General features: G+C 49.1%; 5 protein-coding genes across 5 annotated transcripts; 1 reads left to right on the top strand and 4 right to left on the bottom strand.

Annotated features, from left to right (window-relative positions):
- Positions 1–1,422, bottom strand: BO79DRAFT_234253 (uncharacterized protein). Its single transcript, XM_025684359.1, has 3 exons — positions 833–1,422; positions 539–631; positions 1–432 (listed from the first exon to the last, which is right to left on the bottom strand). The coding sequence occupies exons 1-3, from the start codon at positions 1,335–1,337 to the stop codon at positions 197–199; spliced, it is 834 nt and encodes a 277-aa protein (XP_025545415.1). The 5' UTR covers positions 1,338–1,422; the 3' UTR covers positions 1–196.
- Positions 1,423–1,767: 345 nt separating this feature from the next.
- On the bottom strand, positions 1,768–4,713 carry BO79DRAFT_283849 (putative AMP-binding enzyme). Its single transcript, XM_025688187.1, has 5 exons — positions 4,429–4,713; positions 4,158–4,352; positions 3,801–4,056; positions 2,157–3,747; positions 1,768–2,090 (listed from the first exon to the last, which is right to left on the bottom strand). Exons 2-5 carry the CDS (start codon positions 4,329–4,331, stop codon positions 1,985–1,987), a joined length of 2,127 nt encoding a protein of 708 aa, XP_025545414.1. The 5' UTR covers positions 4,332–4,352; positions 4,429–4,713; the 3' UTR covers positions 1,768–1,984.
- A 1,873-nt stretch (positions 4,714–6,586) lies between these two features.
- BO79DRAFT_212802 (putative arginine transporter) lies at positions 6,587–8,379 on the bottom strand (the record flags this gene model as incomplete). Its single annotated transcript, XM_025683185.1, has 2 exons — positions 6,587–8,067; positions 8,169–8,379. The coding sequence occupies 2 exons, from the start codon at positions 8,377–8,379 to the stop codon at positions 6,587–6,589; spliced, it is 1,692 nt and encodes a 563-aa protein (XP_025545413.1).
- Positions 8,380–10,792: 2,413 nt separating this feature from the next.
- On the bottom strand, positions 10,793–11,436 carry BO79DRAFT_134816 (MARVEL domain-containing protein; the record flags this gene model as incomplete). The annotated part of the gene is made up of 3 exons (XM_025678030.1): positions 10,793–10,901; positions 11,022–11,298; positions 11,352–11,436. 3 exons carry the CDS (start codon positions 11,434–11,436, stop codon positions 10,793–10,795), a joined length of 471 nt encoding a protein of 156 aa, XP_025545412.1.
- Positions 11,437–13,110: 1,674 nt separating this feature from the next.
- BO79DRAFT_163479 (O-acetylhomoserine aminocarboxypropyltransferase/cysteine synthase family protein) lies at positions 13,111–15,185 on the top strand. The gene is made up of 6 exons (XM_025679132.1): positions 13,111–13,353; positions 13,422–13,476; positions 13,539–13,622; positions 13,704–14,063; positions 14,137–14,705; positions 14,772–15,185. Exons 1-6 carry the CDS (start codon positions 13,304–13,306, stop codon positions 14,953–14,955), a joined length of 1,302 nt encoding a protein of 433 aa, XP_025545411.1. The 5' UTR covers positions 13,111–13,303; the 3' UTR covers positions 14,956–15,185.
- Positions 15,186–15,934: the final 749 nt, after the last annotated feature.

Genomic DNA, 15,934 nt, shown 5'->3' with positions numbered 1-15,934 from the left:
ATCGATTATTAGATCATTAGTTTTAACTCTAATCTCATCCCGCCGAGTCTGTCGGGAGCAGGGCCATTGAGGAGCTTATTATACATGGACACATCGATATCTATCCCTAGAGCGCACAACGCAATCCATATACACACATACCATACCATCCTCTAAACCCCCAAACCCCCACACGATACTGTAATAATACAACGCTTCAACCCCTTCTCCGCGACGCACCACCACCCTCCCGGCCCGTCGTAGCAGCCGCTCCCTCAATCGCAGCCGCAGCTTCCGCACCAGACGCACCGGGTCTAGGAGTAGCACCGGCCATCCAGCCAGCCAGGTCGAAGTTACCGGGAGCCCCGCCGCCAGCCATAGCACTTCTTGTTGCGCCTCCGATGGGAGAAGAGCGAGACTGCTTCTCGAATTCGGCGCGCATTTCAGGGTCCACTGATAAGAGTGCATGTTAGCAAGGGAGTTATTTACAAGATAAGATGTAGCGAGAGAGAGGGAGGAACAAGAGGAGTGGAATCTAGTGACTCTGGACAGCACTTACTGTTCTCCATCAACTTGGGCATTCCAAAGGTGAAACCGAGAGCCACCAAAGCCATCAAGATCATGGGGTTCTTAAACAAAGCCAGGGGAGAGACTATATCGATGATAATTGATCACAGTCAGCAATCAGAGTTCCGTAGAGATGGAAAAGTAAGGTCCGAAGGCCACGCGCGTGCGCTCAATGGGTATCGAAGTAATTCACTCAACGGACAGACACCATTGCGCACGCATGCTCCTCGCCCATCATAGCTAACAATAAGACCTAAGAGGGAAGTTCTAGGGTGAGAAAACATACACTTCGACCTCTCCTCATAAAAGCCTCTCCGGGCCAGAACCTTCGCCTCAACCATTACAGCTTCTTCAGCTCCACTGTTACCACCGCGGGGAGCACTCGCATCGAAGACGAACTTCTCCGCGCCGCGGTTATCCCACGGGTTCCCGCGAAAGGTCTCCCAGATACCCAAGACAGAGCCATCGGCAGCGACGTCAACGCGAAGGGGAGCGAACACATACTCCGGGGAGCGGATGTCGAGGAGGTAGGATTCGGGCTTCGAGGAGGCGGGGAGGTGGTGGAAGTCGAAGGTTGCGGAGCGGGAAAGGGGTGCAGTGAAGTGGTGGTTGTCATTTGTGTTCTTTGTGAAGGTCGTAAGAGTCGCGTGGGTATTGGCTGGGAGGACGTTCGGGTTGGGGAGGATGGCCGAGGGAGGAATGGTGATGGTGAGATGACGGGCGGCGGATGCTGCGGTTGCTAGTGTTGAGGCAGAGAGCAGGGAGAAGAGGGAGAAAAGAGACAGATGCATGATGGGCAACAAATGCTATTCTAATAAGTGCAGCTGGTCAATGCAGTATGGGGTTTGAATGGTGGTAGTGTCCGCAGAGGAATGCGGAGGTTGTTGGTGGACGGTGGAGGTGAAGCTATTCCGATGGATGATCTCAACGGCAGCGCCAGTGCCAAGCGCCGGCCGGCTAACGGTGAAGTCACGGCGCCACCTTTACTGTAGCTTGCAACATCAACTACTTAATAATAATTCTTGGTCATTCTGTACAAATTAGAGCAGAGAATATTCATGCACTTCACAAATGTATCGTTTAATATCTAAATGTTTCATGCTATATATTTGAAGCTTTGGGTAGCACTTACGCTTTACGCCGCTATCTACTATATATCTGGCTTAACCTAGACAGCCAAAGTGCGCGAACAATGTTAAAAATAATAGTATATAATATGTACTCCTAACCACGGCCGAGGCTGGGCGTGTGGCTTCTGTTCTCGCCCTGGACAACCCCGAGGACCTGCCCCTCAAAATGAGAACAATATGGACAGCATATGCGTGAAACAAGAGGGCAGTTGGTTATATGTACAATGTAGTCTGGAGGGGTTCCCAACAGATGATGTCACACTGCCGGTGGTAAAACAAATGCACATGGGCGAAGAAAGCACCATCCCTCATAGCTTAGCCTTGGGGGCAGACTCTTCAGCCAATGCCTCGGCATAGAGATCGTCCAAGACCTGACGATACTTCTTTGTGGTGGGCGGACGCTTCAGCTTCAGCCTAATTGATAGGATTGCGGATTAGTATATATAACCATAAGTGGAGCGTGGAAAGGTGATTACTTACGTCGGCGTAAGCAGGTTGTTCTCAATGGTGAACGGGTCAATCATCAGTGCGCAGTTCTTGATTCTCTCATATCCTGCAAGCTTGTGCTTCTTGGCAATCCGACTGAGGTCTCTCAATACAGCTTTACGGATCTTGGTGTCGTTAAGAACCGATTTGATGCCCTCGATGTCTGTAGCCTCAATGGTGCGGCCAAGCACCTTGCTGGCAAATACAGCGAAGGTATCGGGCTGGACTCCAAAGATAGCCACCAGGAACGTCTGGACACTATCACCATGGACATAGCCCTGGGCCAAGTAGCCCATTTCCGACATATAGACACCCTCGAGCCGTTCCGGAGAGATATACTCTCCCTGTGCCAGCTTCAGAACATTCTTCCGGCGGTCAATGATGACGATACGGCCCATCTCATCAATCTTGCAGACATCACCGGTCCGGAACCATCCATCCTCGGTCACTGCTTTGGCTGTTTCCTCAGGGTCCTTGAAATACTCGCGGAAAACGTTCGCACCGCGCAACATGAGTTCTCCCCGAGGGTACGGCTTGTCATCAACGGAATACTCCATATCCGGTAGAGACACCAAGCAAGCCTCGGTAGAAGGAATCAGCCCACCACAGTGGCCGGCGGTCAAGTCCGCGAGGGACTGTACACATGCCATGGCATAAGTCTCAGTCAAACCATATCCCTGAACAACGTCGACACCAAGAGCAACTCGGAGAAATTGGTGGAGTGAAGGGTCCAGAGGCGCCGATCCGGAAGCCAGCATTCTAGAACGGTCCAACCCGATGGCAGCTGCGACCTTCTTCGCCCAGATCCGATCATACAAGGCATGCTTCCCTGTAGCTTTGCTGAGGTCAGGGTTCTTTAAGTTTGCAGTCTTTGTGGCCACGATGTGCCTCGACAGTGCACCTCTAAAGCCCGGAGCCTCAACAGTCGAGGCGCGGATGGCATTTCCGAATCGTGTGTAGAGGCGCGGAACAGATATGAATCCGGTTGGCTTGAGCATCTTGAGATCGTCAACGAGCTCTAAGATGTTTCCGTGGAAGTACCCAATCCGGGCTCCTGCCCAGAAGGCCGCATGCTCAGACATCCGAGCATAGATGTGAGCCAACGGCAGATACGATATAATGGTGTCGCCTGCTTTTTGTATGCTGTTAATGAGCGCACCTGAAGCGGATGCGACGGCATTCTCATGTGCGAGGACTACACCCTTCGGAGGGCCGGTAGTACCAGACGTATAGTTGATGGTAATGGTGTCAGAGGGGGCTGGAGGTTTGCAGGGACGGTCAACCGAAGCACCCAACTCTTCAACCTGGCCTATGGTGTAGATGGAGACATCTTGCCCGGCAGCCATTGACTCAAGCAAAGCACGCTTCGAGTGACCAGCCTCTTCACCGCCGTCCAGAGGGTCCAAGCTGACAATGATCTTGAGGTTAGGCAATTGGGGCTTCAGCCTGAGCAGGGTCGGAATGTGCGGCAGCGAGGTCACAACGCAGGCCAACTCCGCGTGGTTGATGATATATTCTGTCGCATCTGGGGCAAGGACATCGTAGATGGAGACCGAATACAGGCTTTGCGACATGCACGCCAAGTCTAAACCGACCAGAATTAGTGTTGCGCACGCTAGAAGTAACAAGATCGCATACCAGTTATCTGCCACTCGGGGCGGTTCTGACACCACAGACCGATACCATACTGGCCAGGACGGCTGCACTCGTGCTTGTGATGTAGTTCCACTAGACCTGCGCCGAACGCAGCCCGTCGCTTTTGTACTGTCTGATAATCCAACCATTGATATGGACCGTAGGTCTTGGTCGTGGGATTGTACGGACGCCAACCTAGGCAGTGGTTCTTCGGCAATCGGTTTGCAGTGGACTCGAAGATATCGTGTGCAGTAAGAATCTAGAAATGATTTGTGAAGATAGTCAGACCCATATCCAGCAGGGAAAGGCATATTGTGGTACGATTGCTGATCGCCGGAAGTCATGGGAAGGCAAGCATACTTGAGGATCCAGCGACTTCAGGACGCCCTCAGTCGCATTCCAAGCACGATAAACCTTACTCCGACCCGGCTTCTCTGTCCCAGGCAAGGCAACCGAGTAGGGAGTGCCCTTGGGAGGACTTTGTCGCAACTCATCTGCGCGAGTAACATGGAGAGGTTGTTGAGAGAATAGCATAGCGACAGGTGTAATTTACAGCTGATGAAGACGAGAAGGTTAGTATTACAAACACAAAGGCAAGTGTGATTGAGACAGATAACAAAGATCAACTTACAAATCTATTAGTAAAAGAGAACAATGACAGCAAACCCAACTCCCAGGAAGAGTTGTCTAGGAACGACGGCTGGAGGTGGCGAGAGTAGTTTGGTAGGATCAGGATAAGTACGGAAGAGGAGGGAAACAAGAGACCGGAGGCGACGGTGAGGGTGAGGGGCGACGGTGGAAGAGGAGATCAATCCCAAAATTTGAAAGGAGAGACTATAAAAGGCACTGCCGGACAAGGACAGCAACGAGACAAGAGAGAAGAATGAGCACTTGGAGCACTACTAGTACTTCGTAGTTGCTGGTGGTAGTAACAGGGCAACTTGCCTACCTGAGGCATGAAGTACCAAGTTGGGAAAGGGAGGGACCCAGTTGAACCTTCCTTCCCTTACTTTTTTGTTGGTCTCCGAGACGGAATGCGCGCAAATGGCGGCCGCTGACTGGCCAGCACTCGTGTTCCCGCCACGCGACGTCCAAACCCTCCTCCCCCCCAAGTCCGCAGAACCTCGGCACTTGCCCTGTTGGGGAAGCCTCCCCGTTTCATTTCCAGTACCAGGCATAAGTATCTATCTTCAATTTGATGGAACATATGCTTCTTTGGGTTAATCCTCCACGTTTGCAATTCGCTCGAAATTGGTGTCTCTTCCCGCCCGTTGACCCCATACCTCGGTTCTGCGATAGACAATCATATCATACTTACTAGTCAATAACTATCTAGTAGCCGACCTTGCTGGCAGGCGATCCTTTCCCCCAGTAGCACGCACTCAATGCTGTATAATATCTCCGGACCCCGAAAAAGAAAAATGCGGGCAGACACTCCCCAAGTACCGTACGGAGTTCCTTTAAATAAAAAAGTAGTACAAGCAAAGTACACTCACATCGTCGAACCTATAAATAAAAAGAAAATAAATAATTTAAGTAATAAAACTTATAATAATTTGTACAGCACTGCATAAGCCCCCCTAAGAAGTAAGAACCGACTAATTGAACTCCTATTAATTACTTAACTACTCAACTACTAGTCTCTCCCCACGCCCCATGAATCAACCCGCAGATGCCGGCGCCCCTCAACTGACGTCTGCCTGCATTTAATACATAAATTCGTTACATGCCAGTCGATATATCCACAAGCTAGGAGGTATAAACCGTGGACTAATGTCGTACAGATGATCGGACCCGAGTCTTGTGATATTCAACAACCAGCTGGCACATTGACCTTCTCACATGCTTGCTTTTTGGCTTAACCGATGCCTCCGACAACGCAAGTTAAGAAGATCCTCTGATCCGGCCTTGGCTCATGTTCGCCTCCTGGTCCATCACGTGTAGGCGTAGGTTCCATGTGAAGATTCGGGGATACAGCGCCGACCGGTCTCTATTTTCTCTGAAATAATCCCGTAAACTTTCGTGACGTATATACACTCTTGTAGCTTGACAGCTCTTGCTGATCAACAATACTAGATTGAACCCTACAATAGTCCTACTTTTTGGCACTGCGCAGTATCTAACCCTGACCGAATCACCGCCACTAACCATTTACTCACTAGTATAAATTATCTGCTCAACGGCGGCTAGTACCACGGCTACAGAGTAGCCGCATGTACACGGAGAATAAAGCTACGAACCATTCAACATGTAGTCGTAGTTACACTGCAGAACAAGAGTACGTCGATTATTTGCAAACTTTCGATTCCAGGAAAGTTAGACCACAGTCAGTTCGAACGAGACGTTCGACAGTAGAAACCATTTACCAAACTCCATGCCAATGCTGACATCCCAACATGTATACTGTACAGAAGGGGCTCAACCCATGAACCCAAAAGATATAGACAAAAGTCCCTCATAAAAAGAGGAAGACGCCCATTCGACCTTCATTCATCATCAACTCATGCAGGTCCGTCTCGCTTTCTCGCTCTCTTTCTCTCCTTTCTTTTATATACTGACAAGCAACAGCTGTCTCAGCAGATGCGTATATGCGTGAAACCCAATTTCTAAGCGCCATATGTATTAACCGAAGGGTTCAAATGTAGAAGTAATAGGAATCTCTCTCTTTCTGTCAACCGAAGAGAGGTATGGCGTGAATATGGGAGGATTAAAAACAAGACAATAAAAAAGAAGCACAAGTGTTGTTGACCACGGGCCTGTACTGAGATGCCCAGAGGGTCGTGATCCTCTCAGCCCAGGAATGAGCGTGCAAGCTTCTGGTGCCACTTGGTGGCGGGAGCCTCCGTTTCCCATGTTTCATTCTCAACCTCCTGGCGGCCCGTATCAATATCGGCCTCAAGAGGATGGACAAAAGATGTCCGGAAGTAGATCTTGTGTCCAACATAGAGCACGACGAAGAGAATCAGACTGATGTAATCGATGAAGAAATCCGTGACGCTAAAGCTGGTAATAAAGGAGGTGAAACCTTGCGTGATGATGATGAGAACGTTGAAAAACAGCCCGTACCAGGAATAGTAGGGCTGCCAGATAGCTTTATACGGAAGGGTGTCGCGGGAGATGTCGCGAGCCTTCAAGGCGCGCATGAAAGCAAGATGGCAGCCGTTCAACGATGCCCAAGTGATGAAGCCTGCGACACCGGCGATGTTGACGAGCCAGTTGAACACAGTGCTGCCAGCATTGGAGACGTTCATGAAACCGAGAAGACCGAAGGCTGCTGTGAAGGCAACGCTATAGTATGGCACACCCTTCTTGGAAGTCTTCTTGAACCAGCGCGGGGCAAAACCTTCTTGAGCCAAACCAATCAAGATACGACTGCCACTGTAAACGTTCGAATTGGCGGCAGAGAGCACCACAGTAAGCAGAACTCCGTTAATAATATGAGGCAGAACCTTGACTCCAGCAAGCCTGGCCGCAATGACAAAAGGCGACGAGTTGGCATCGTTTCCATCGGTCAGGAGGTTCTCGTTGGTGTAGGGCACCAGAAGACCGATGAAGAAGATGGTCAGGACGAAGAAGAACAGAATGCGATAGAAGGTCTTGCGAATAGCCGCAGGCACCGTTTTGCGAGGGTTTTCTGTCTCAGCGGCTGCGATACCGACCAGTTCTGTTCCCTGATACGAGAAGCCAGCCTGGATAAGGACAGACCAAAAACCGACGAACTTTGCCGTCGAGTCAGGGTGGACACCTGAATAAGGAGCAAAGGGACCCGGGTGAACCCAATAGCGAAATCCGAGATACCCTTCGTCACCGACGCCGGCGTCAATGCAGATGGCGAAGATCATGAACCCAACAACGGTGATGACTTTGACGCTTGAAAGCCAAAACTCCAATTCACCGTAAAAGCTGACAGGCAGGAAGTTCAATAGGGTGATCAGAACCCAAAAGATGGCGATAAAGATAGCGATATTGATGGAGTCGTCCCAAAATTGAATGATCAGACCGGTTGCCGTTAACTCGAGTGCAAATGTACTAGCCCAGGAAAACCAATAGATCCACCCCATAGCGAAGCCAAGACTGGGGTCCACCAGACGAGCAGCATAGGCCGTGAACGCTCCAGGAATCGGAATATAGGTCGCAATTTCACCCAGAGAGGTCATAACAGAGTAGACGATCGTACCGACGAAGATGTAGGCAATGAGGGCACCAACAGGACCTCCATTGGCAACAGCAGTACCACTACCAATGAACAGACCGGTGCCGATGGTACCACCTAGGAATTGAATGAGCAGGTTGTCACTTTCCGGAATGGCCGCCTGTCTTGTGGCAGAAGCAGAAAGGGAGATGACCCCCAAGACAGCCAACAGGACTCACCAATGGCAATCATCTGAAGATGGCGACTTCTCAGCTTCCGCTTGAGATCGGGCATGGGATTGGACTCGCGACTGGCGCCATGTTTCTCACAGTCGATGTCGTTCAAGTCGGACGAAGGGTTCGTGGGCTGAACCTGGACAGTCTCTTCAGGCGCCATCTTGCCCTTTTCCCCCTCGGCAGACGTGGATTTGACCTTGTTCCCGAAGGCCATGTTAGACCCTCAACGGCCCCAAAATTTGAGGATGCTGATATCCTCAAGGTTAGAGCGTCAGACGTACAGTGTGTATGATAGTGACGGAAGAGAAGTCACAAAAGTCAAAATCGCGAAAAAGAAGGAAAAAGGAAGCTCGCCGCCAGGACCGTCTCCACCGGGAACACGGTTCGATTGAGTCACCAAAACTCGGAACCATCCAGTCGTCGAGCTCCTCCTTATAAGCGGGTTCTGCGTGTCGCCTCTCCGAAATCCGCTAGAGACGAATCGCATCCACCTGCGATTTTAAGGTACGACCAACACGGCTGGGGGGATGCATATGCACGTCGAGAGATTATGTATGGTGCCTTGTCAACTGGCCATCTTTGCCCGCTGATAAGAGAGGCAACGAATGATGATGATAGTGAATCTAATCGAATTATGTTCCAAGACTGAAAATCTTTAGGTAAAAGGAACAGTCAAGATGAGGGGGTGGGAATGGGGGTTGAGCACCGCCGGATGCAACCTCGCGCAGACATTCTCCTTTGGGTCGAAGTCTGCTTTTCCCCCAGACAAGACCACGACTTTATTGAGTTTATTGAAATCATGCACGTTGGTCATGGCCATGCTCTCCCGCAATTTCTTATCGGGTTGTCTTGTGCTTTCCTTCTTCAATTGGGTTGACTTGTCTTCTACACAATAATGGGGTAGTTACATACCTCTCTGGAGTCTAGCAAGAGGCTGCTACTATGGATTGTGCGTGCCACTCGTACGCACTAAAACCTCCTCAACGTGGATTCCTTCTCCATCGACAGCGGGCAAATCTGGAAACTTGGAAAAGGTTCGGCGAATGGGTGCGTGTTCCAGCTGGCCCAGCAGCGACGGTGCTGGATGGTGGGTCGCGAGATAGGCCTTCCTTGGGCGGAGACAGAGTTTTTCTCTCGTAAGTCGGAACCTTTTAACACGCCTGCTCCTCTCACGACGTCGCGTGGTGGCAAGAAAAAAAAAATCATACTAACGATATCTCGGCAGGATAGTAATCCTAAAAGGCAATTGAGAGGTGGTTGGTTGTTACTGCCGCCTTCTTGAACCTACCTTGGATTCCAACATGGATATACAAAAAAAAATTATCTACCCGGCCTGATGCGCTCTCCAGCTTAAACGGTTGTCAACTCCACTAACCAATGGACTATCATTATCCACCACTCACCTTCTTTTTCCCTTCCCAACTTCTCCTCATTTACTAGAGCCCGGGGACACGTCTGCTAAAATAGTCCCAAAGCCAATCGGCGAGATCCGAGTAGTCGGCCAGCCCTACTCCGTTGCAGAATTTTCCCTTTTCTGAATTTCTTTCTGGAACGTTGAGCGGACGGATATTCGCGGTGCAGCGAGTCGAACCACGGACCCGTCCCAGTCTCCCTCGGATCCCGAATAGTTCATTGGCACATTTGCCGGAGACTAGATAATTTTGTCGAGCTTCGAAACATTCTATGGAGCTGCTCGTTCAAAGACGGCTTTCCCTCATCTGTTCTTTGGTCTTTCAATTTTCGAATCTATCTAATGTACCAGCATCGTGTGTCCAGATGATCACGTAGGCAAATTTTTCATCTGCATCTATCTCTTTTACGATCCGTTCTTACTCATGATTTCATTGATCAATTGCATGATCCAACAACTGAATCATCGGTGCGAATGCCAATCCCTGTCATCCGCTGATAATGTCTCAATGATTCAATGACAGTACAAAGTGACACGCTGTAGTTTACTAAAAAGCTTATCACTTTTTCGACGTGCTTGTGGGTTTTTTTCAGTGGATCGAATGTAAGCAAAGCTGATTTGCTAATAGATGGAGAACCCTCAACCCATTCATCCAGTAAGCTATCACGGCGGCATATCTGGTTTTTATGCCTGTCGCGCGGCCTCTTTTCCGTGGTACTTTTCTTTTGCCTTTTAACAGTCATGGCCGTCCCCTACTTAAATTGTACATCAGATCACATCAATCCCCAAACGCATTTCACTCTTGGCCTTTTGGAGGTTAAAGAAACCGAAGAATACTATAGCTTATTGAAACACATTTCAAGGTGTCCTAGGACTAAGTGGTATCATATGTCGACCAAAATCTCCTAGTAACTAGTAACACATGGGTATCCTGCCGAAACCAGAACAAAGCAGTCAACGATCGATAACATAAACCGCGACTGTAGTCAGCCGCTTAAACCATATCCTTTTATCCTTCCGAGTATCCCAAATCATCATTGTCATTACCGTCGCCAACCTCGCTGTCCCTGAATCACTGGCGACGTAGTAGTCGTTCATAATAATGACGTCATTATCATACTACCGGCTGATTCAGGGCTTCCTCCGCTGCTAGCCGAATAGTCGCTCTACCTTTCGTTTCGAGAATGTATCATGGAACCGTCACTATCGACTCCATTTAGACGCCAACGTGGGTATGATCGTTAGGGGTGGGCTTCGTACTGGAGCTGGACCGGGTACGCGAGATGCCGAGGACAGCGAAAACGGAAGTAACCAGAAATAGTACCCTACGTGATTCATGTTAGCAACAATGCACATCAACTACATCCTTCAGATCCCGCTATACACTGCGGAACATTTCTGCTAGAGCGCTGAAGCTGGAAAGCTTGATCAGAGGGAAATCATACCACTCGAGTGCACCAAACACAACTGCGGCCTGTAACGCACTGCAACGGCTCCAGTGACAGGCTTCTGTTGGTGGGAGGAATACGGCTAGGGCGATGAATCCTGCGAACCAGAATATCATGGTAATCACTTCGACAGCTGGGATGACGATGCGATGCGCAAACTGGGGGAAGAACACCGGCGCCAAGGCAAGATAAGGAGTTGCGAGGAAGGCTGTCCAGCACGCCACGAAAAGCATGAAATTGGGCGAGTCGCTACTATACACGAACCAACTGATGTCTGTCATCTGTCAGCTATTTAATTTCGAAATGTGATGGAATGACTCGACGAACAGTATGCGGTTAAAGCAAGGACGATTATTCCGAAGAGGGCCTGGATTACCCGAACAGGGTAGATCCATGGAAAATTCACAGCCATGATTGATATTGGGGAGCTCGCGTTGATGATGGGTGCTGGTAGATGTCCTGTCTACTACTCTCGGTCTGCGCGGCACTGCAGCTCTTTCTGAGGAATAAGTGGGTTAGTTGACGCTTAGAAAAACGAATGGTGTGGAGGGCAGGAATGATCTTCATATACGTTGGACGGAGAGAACTATTATGAGCGCATAGCACCTGAACGATGGCAAGTCACATGCTGTTGCACAGGCGGACGCTGTTTCAAGTTCTCAAGCCAGTGTGCGCTTAAGGCTGTGACGTGGGTGTGAGTGGGCTGACGAACAGGCAGTGACTGACCTTTCTAAGTACCTTGCTTGACTTGTGCTATTTCTGTCCCTTCTTCAACGTTTGAAAGAACCAGCGATAATGCACACACGCACGCACACACATGCAGGCCGAAGACTTATGTTTTTCAATCTTGATTAGGCGACTTTGTGGCGCAGTAACAAGAGTCCAACGAATCTCTCAGACCGCCAGTTGGGCTGGGGAGATTCGGAGCTGCCTGCCCATCCAAGCAAAGTAGTGTATTTAAGTACACAGCAGAATTACCTGGAAAGACGATACCGTCATTATTCGGAGGGCCATCTCGTATTGAAACTTTTTGATTCGCGGCGCCTGCAGCATCAGTCGCAGATCCCGACGCTATAACGAAGCTAAAATATGAGGAAACTCAGTGAGCTTGTGAATCTGCCTGCAATGCTGGGATGAACGGGACGGGCTGCCTCTCTGGCCGCGAGTGCCTCGGTCCAACGACTTGCTAGGATTGGTGACTAGTGAAAAAGGCCAAGCAGGCGATGATCTCATAAGATACTTTTTGAAATAGTAAGAAATAGTAAGAGGGAAAAATAATAAACTAACATAAAAAGTTGGTTTGTACTGTGTCAAACAGGGCTGAGACGTCTGCCTAGTGAGTTGGTGGCACTAACTAACTAGACACTGCCAAGGGATGCCACCTGGACCCTGAGGGCTAAAAACATGATGCCGATTGCACATTCCCTCTATTAGTTGCAAGGACTTATAGGCAGCAACTACGTACCATAATTAGTGCTAGTATAGTGTATATGAGGGCTAAGAGACGGAGATCCCCCGCGTTGGCTGTGTTGTTAAAAATGACGCAAATACTAAGATTCTTGTACAATGTATCCATTTATATCATCGTCCTGGGCCCAATATTATAAAATTTTAAGTAATACTATACAAGGTACAATTTCCCCTCCCAGGAACCGATCTGTAGGTAGTAGTAAGTAGATAGCTATGTCCACAGGGCAGATTGACTGAGCCTGCATGCAGTTGTTGGAAAGATTTTGGGGCGGAGAAATCAGGCACGTCCGGTTCAATATGTGGGCCTTTCGCTTTTAGCGCCCGGATGAGCCAAGTGAGAGTGTATATTATACACTCTTAATAAATACTATAGGAGAAATCCCACTATACAAAGTCGTATGCCATGTGAAATCAAGATACTATATTGATTGCATGTTAGTATTTACTAGATAGACATGCAGGAGCAGAACTTAGGACCATCCAGACTACTAGTACCATGGCGCATCTGATCAGGACCGAGTACTACTAGATACTAGTACTAAATGGCTGGGATTCGTCGCCTCCCCCGCCTTTTCTCTTCTCCTCCTTTGTTCTTACTCCATCGAATCACGCCATCGTCGTCGCCAATTGCTTAGTCGTCGGTAGATCTACCACAATGCGAGCATGTGTCGTTCCCATGTCACTAACGGTTCCCATTATACTTCTCCCACCTCAGCCAATTTGTCCCCTCATTGTCCTCCCTGTTTAATCCTTGTTTTACTTGGGAGTATACAAGCTGAAGGATAGCGTCCCAATTGAATAGCAGCAACATGTCCGAATCTAAGCAGCCCCATTTCGAAACTTTACAGCTTCATGCGGGGTATGTGCATACCGACCCCTCCATCGACCTGTCACACCAGATCCTCGTGCTGACATTGCTCTCTCAAGTCATGAACCAGATTCCGAGACCCATTCGCGAGCAGTACCAATTTATGCAACCACGGTAAGCCAATATCTTCAAGATATGGTATCATGTGCAGTCGATTCTGATCAGGTCTCTGTTAGTCCTACACCTTCAATGACTCCGCACATGGCGCCAGACTCTTTGGTCTCAAAGAGTTTGGCAACATCTATAGTCGGATTATGAACGTGAGTCTAGTCTTTACTCCCCTCATAAGCATTGCATCAATTGCTAGTTCTAGTATCAACTAACCTAGAAGAAATAAACAGCCCACTGTAGATGTCTTCGAGAAACGTATCGCTGCCCTTGAAGGTGGTGTCGCAGCCGTCGCCGCCTCTTCGGGTCAATCTGCGCAGTTCATGGCCATATCTGCCCTTGCCCATGCTGGCGATAATATCGTGTCCACCAGTAACCTGTACGGTGGCACTTATAACCAATTCAAAGTTTTATTCCCTCGATTGGGAATTACAACCAAGTTCGTCCAGGGAGACAGCCCGGAGGCCATAGCTGCAGCTATTGACGACCGTACGAAGGCTGTTTACGTTGAAACTATCGGAAACCCCCGCTACAATGTACCCGATTTCGAAGCCATCGCCAAGGTAGCCCACGAAAAGGGCGTGCCCCTAGTGGTAAGTGTATATTTTAGGGCCCTCGTATAAATTCGTCAAGAGGATTTGCAACTTATACTAGGGTGCTATATAGGTCGACAATACATTCGGCGCCGGCGGCTATTATTGCCGTCCCATTGAGCACGGCGCCGACATTATTGTACACAGCGCCACCAAGTGGATTGGAGGTCACGGCACCACTGTTGCTGGTGTAGTTGTTGACAGTGGAAAGTTTGACTGGGGAAAGAATGCAGCACGCTTCCCACAGTTTGTTGAACCTTCCGAAGGCTACCATGGCTTGAAGTTCTGGGAAACCTTTGGTCCCCTTGCTTTTGCCATTCGGGTGCGAGTGGAAATATTGAGAGATCTTGGATCAGCTCTGAACCCTTTTGCCGCGCAACAGCTTCTCCTCGGCATCGAGACCTTGAGTTTACGTGCCGAGAGACATGCAAGCAATGCTATAATACTGGCCAACTGGCTTCGCAAAAATGAAAATGTCTCTTGGGTCTCATACCCAGGGTTGGAGGACCACCCCAGCCATGAGACAGCGAAGCGCTATCTCAAGCATGGCTTTGGTGGCGTTCTTTCTTTTGGGGTCAAGGGAGGTGCTGCCGCAGGCAGTCAGGTGGTTGACGGCTTTAAGCTGATCAGCAATCTCGCAAAGTAAGTCCATCTGCGGTGGGGCTGGACTCATCTGAAAGCTTCGGCTGCTAATCATGTCTTCTACAGTGTTGGGGATATGAAGACCCTCGCTATTCACCCTTGGTCCACAACTCATGAACAGCTTACCGTGCAGGAACGCATTGACTCTGGAGTCACTGAGGATGGAATCCGCATCTCGGTGGGTACTGAGCATATCGATGATATCATTGCCGACTTTGAGCAGTCGTTCAAGGCTGCTAGTGCTCTGTAAACTATGCTTTCGCTGGTTAAATTTGAACTCTTGAAGTCTGGCTGGAGAGGCAATGGCTGGTTCTGCGCTTATTCCATAGGGACTTGGGGATTGGGTCGAATCAGACACCAGAACGCAGACCCCTAAGCGACAACGCGCATGGGCAGGCACTGAGAAATCCCATTGCACAGGCGGGAACAGACACTTTCACGTACTATTCTGAAGATATCGAGATGATACCAATATGAAGCATCTAGTTTTCAATAGCGAGCGGGCCCTTCGTAGAATCCTAATAAAACACTCAAATCAAGATAGTAAAGGGAAAAGACAATGCCTAATACGGCCGCCTGGATGGAGCGCCTGCATCACAGTTTACTAAAAAGCTGAGTTATAGACTACGGGCAAGCAAACCCTGGATGGGTAAGATAAGAACCCAGCATCTAATACGTAGCGACCATTCATCATATACTAGCTCGTAATTTTGCTTTCAAACTGACTACAGAAGCAGCGAGCAGCGCGTACCAAGTGCCCAAGAACGTTGATGCCTACGATATTATACAAGAAAAGCGATAGATCCGATCTCAGAACTTATGAATTTAGGTAAATAAGTGGGAGGTCAATTATGCACAGGAAGCGAAGAAGGAAAAGAGTTGGAAACGCAGGTGCAGAAGAGACACACGAGAAGCGGTTATCAGCCAACTAGCAATTCGTTTAATAGAAGGGAAAAGCAAGGAGGAAAACACGAAAAAGTAATACATCACATCACAAGAGCCACCCTTTCCCGGGTAGAGATGAGCGGGTTGCGAATACAGGTAGATAGAGAAGACAAGAAGCAAAAAAATGGTAGAAGAAAAACAGATCAGGTAAACTTAGACGCTGAATGGTTCAGTAAGTGTTCGAGCCAGCGAACTTCGGTCCACTCACTTCTCCAACAAGCGCTGTGTGTCGAGACGTCTGTTTATGCGAAGAATTGAAGCAACAAAGACATATGGGGGATACA

This window comes from Aspergillus costaricaensis (genome assembly GCF_003184835.1).
Source record: "Aspergillus costaricaensis CBS 115574 unplaced genomic scaffold BO79scaffold_1, whole genome shotgun sequence".
Lineage (NCBI taxonomy): Eukaryota > Fungi > Ascomycota > Eurotiomycetes > Eurotiales > Aspergillaceae > Aspergillus > Aspergillus costaricensis.
Note: the sequence above shows the minus strand (reverse complement) of the source record. Positions and strands in the feature narration are given on the sequence as shown.

Coding starts and splice junctions, on each gene's coding strand:
- BO79DRAFT_234253 (XM_025684359.1), bottom strand. CDS start 1,337: ATGCATCTGTCTCTTTTCTCCCTCTTCTCCCTGCTCTCTGCCTCAACA. Junction 632..832: donor TTATGAGGAGAGGTCGAAGT/GTATGTTTTCTC, acceptor TCATCGATATAG/TCTCTCCCCTGGCTTTGTTT. Junction 433..538: donor GCCCAAGTTGATGGAGAACA/GTAAGTGCTGTC, acceptor CACTCTTATCAG/TGGACCCTGAAATGCGCGCC.
- BO79DRAFT_283849 (XM_025688187.1), bottom strand. CDS start 4,331: ATGCTATTCTCTCAACAACCTCTCCATGTTACTCGCGCAGATGAGTTG. Junction 4,057..4,157: donor TGAAGTCGCTGGATCCTCAA/GTATGCTTGCCT, acceptor AATCATTTCTAG/ATTCTTACTGCACACGATAT. Junction 3,748..3,800: donor CCCCGAGTGGCAGATAACTG/GTATGCGATCTT, acceptor TGGTCGGTTTAG/ACTTGGCGTGCATGTCGCAA.
- BO79DRAFT_163479 (XM_025679132.1), top strand. CDS start 13,304: ATGTCCGAATCTAAGCAGCCCCATTTCGAAACTTTACAGCTTCATGCG. Junction 13,623..13,703: donor TCTATAGTCGGATTATGAAC/GTGAGTCTAGTC, acceptor AGAAATAAACAG/CCCACTGTAGATGTCTTCGA. Junction 14,706..14,771: donor CTGATCAGCAATCTCGCAAA/GTAAGTCCATCT, acceptor TGTCTTCTACAG/TGTTGGGGATATGAAGACCC.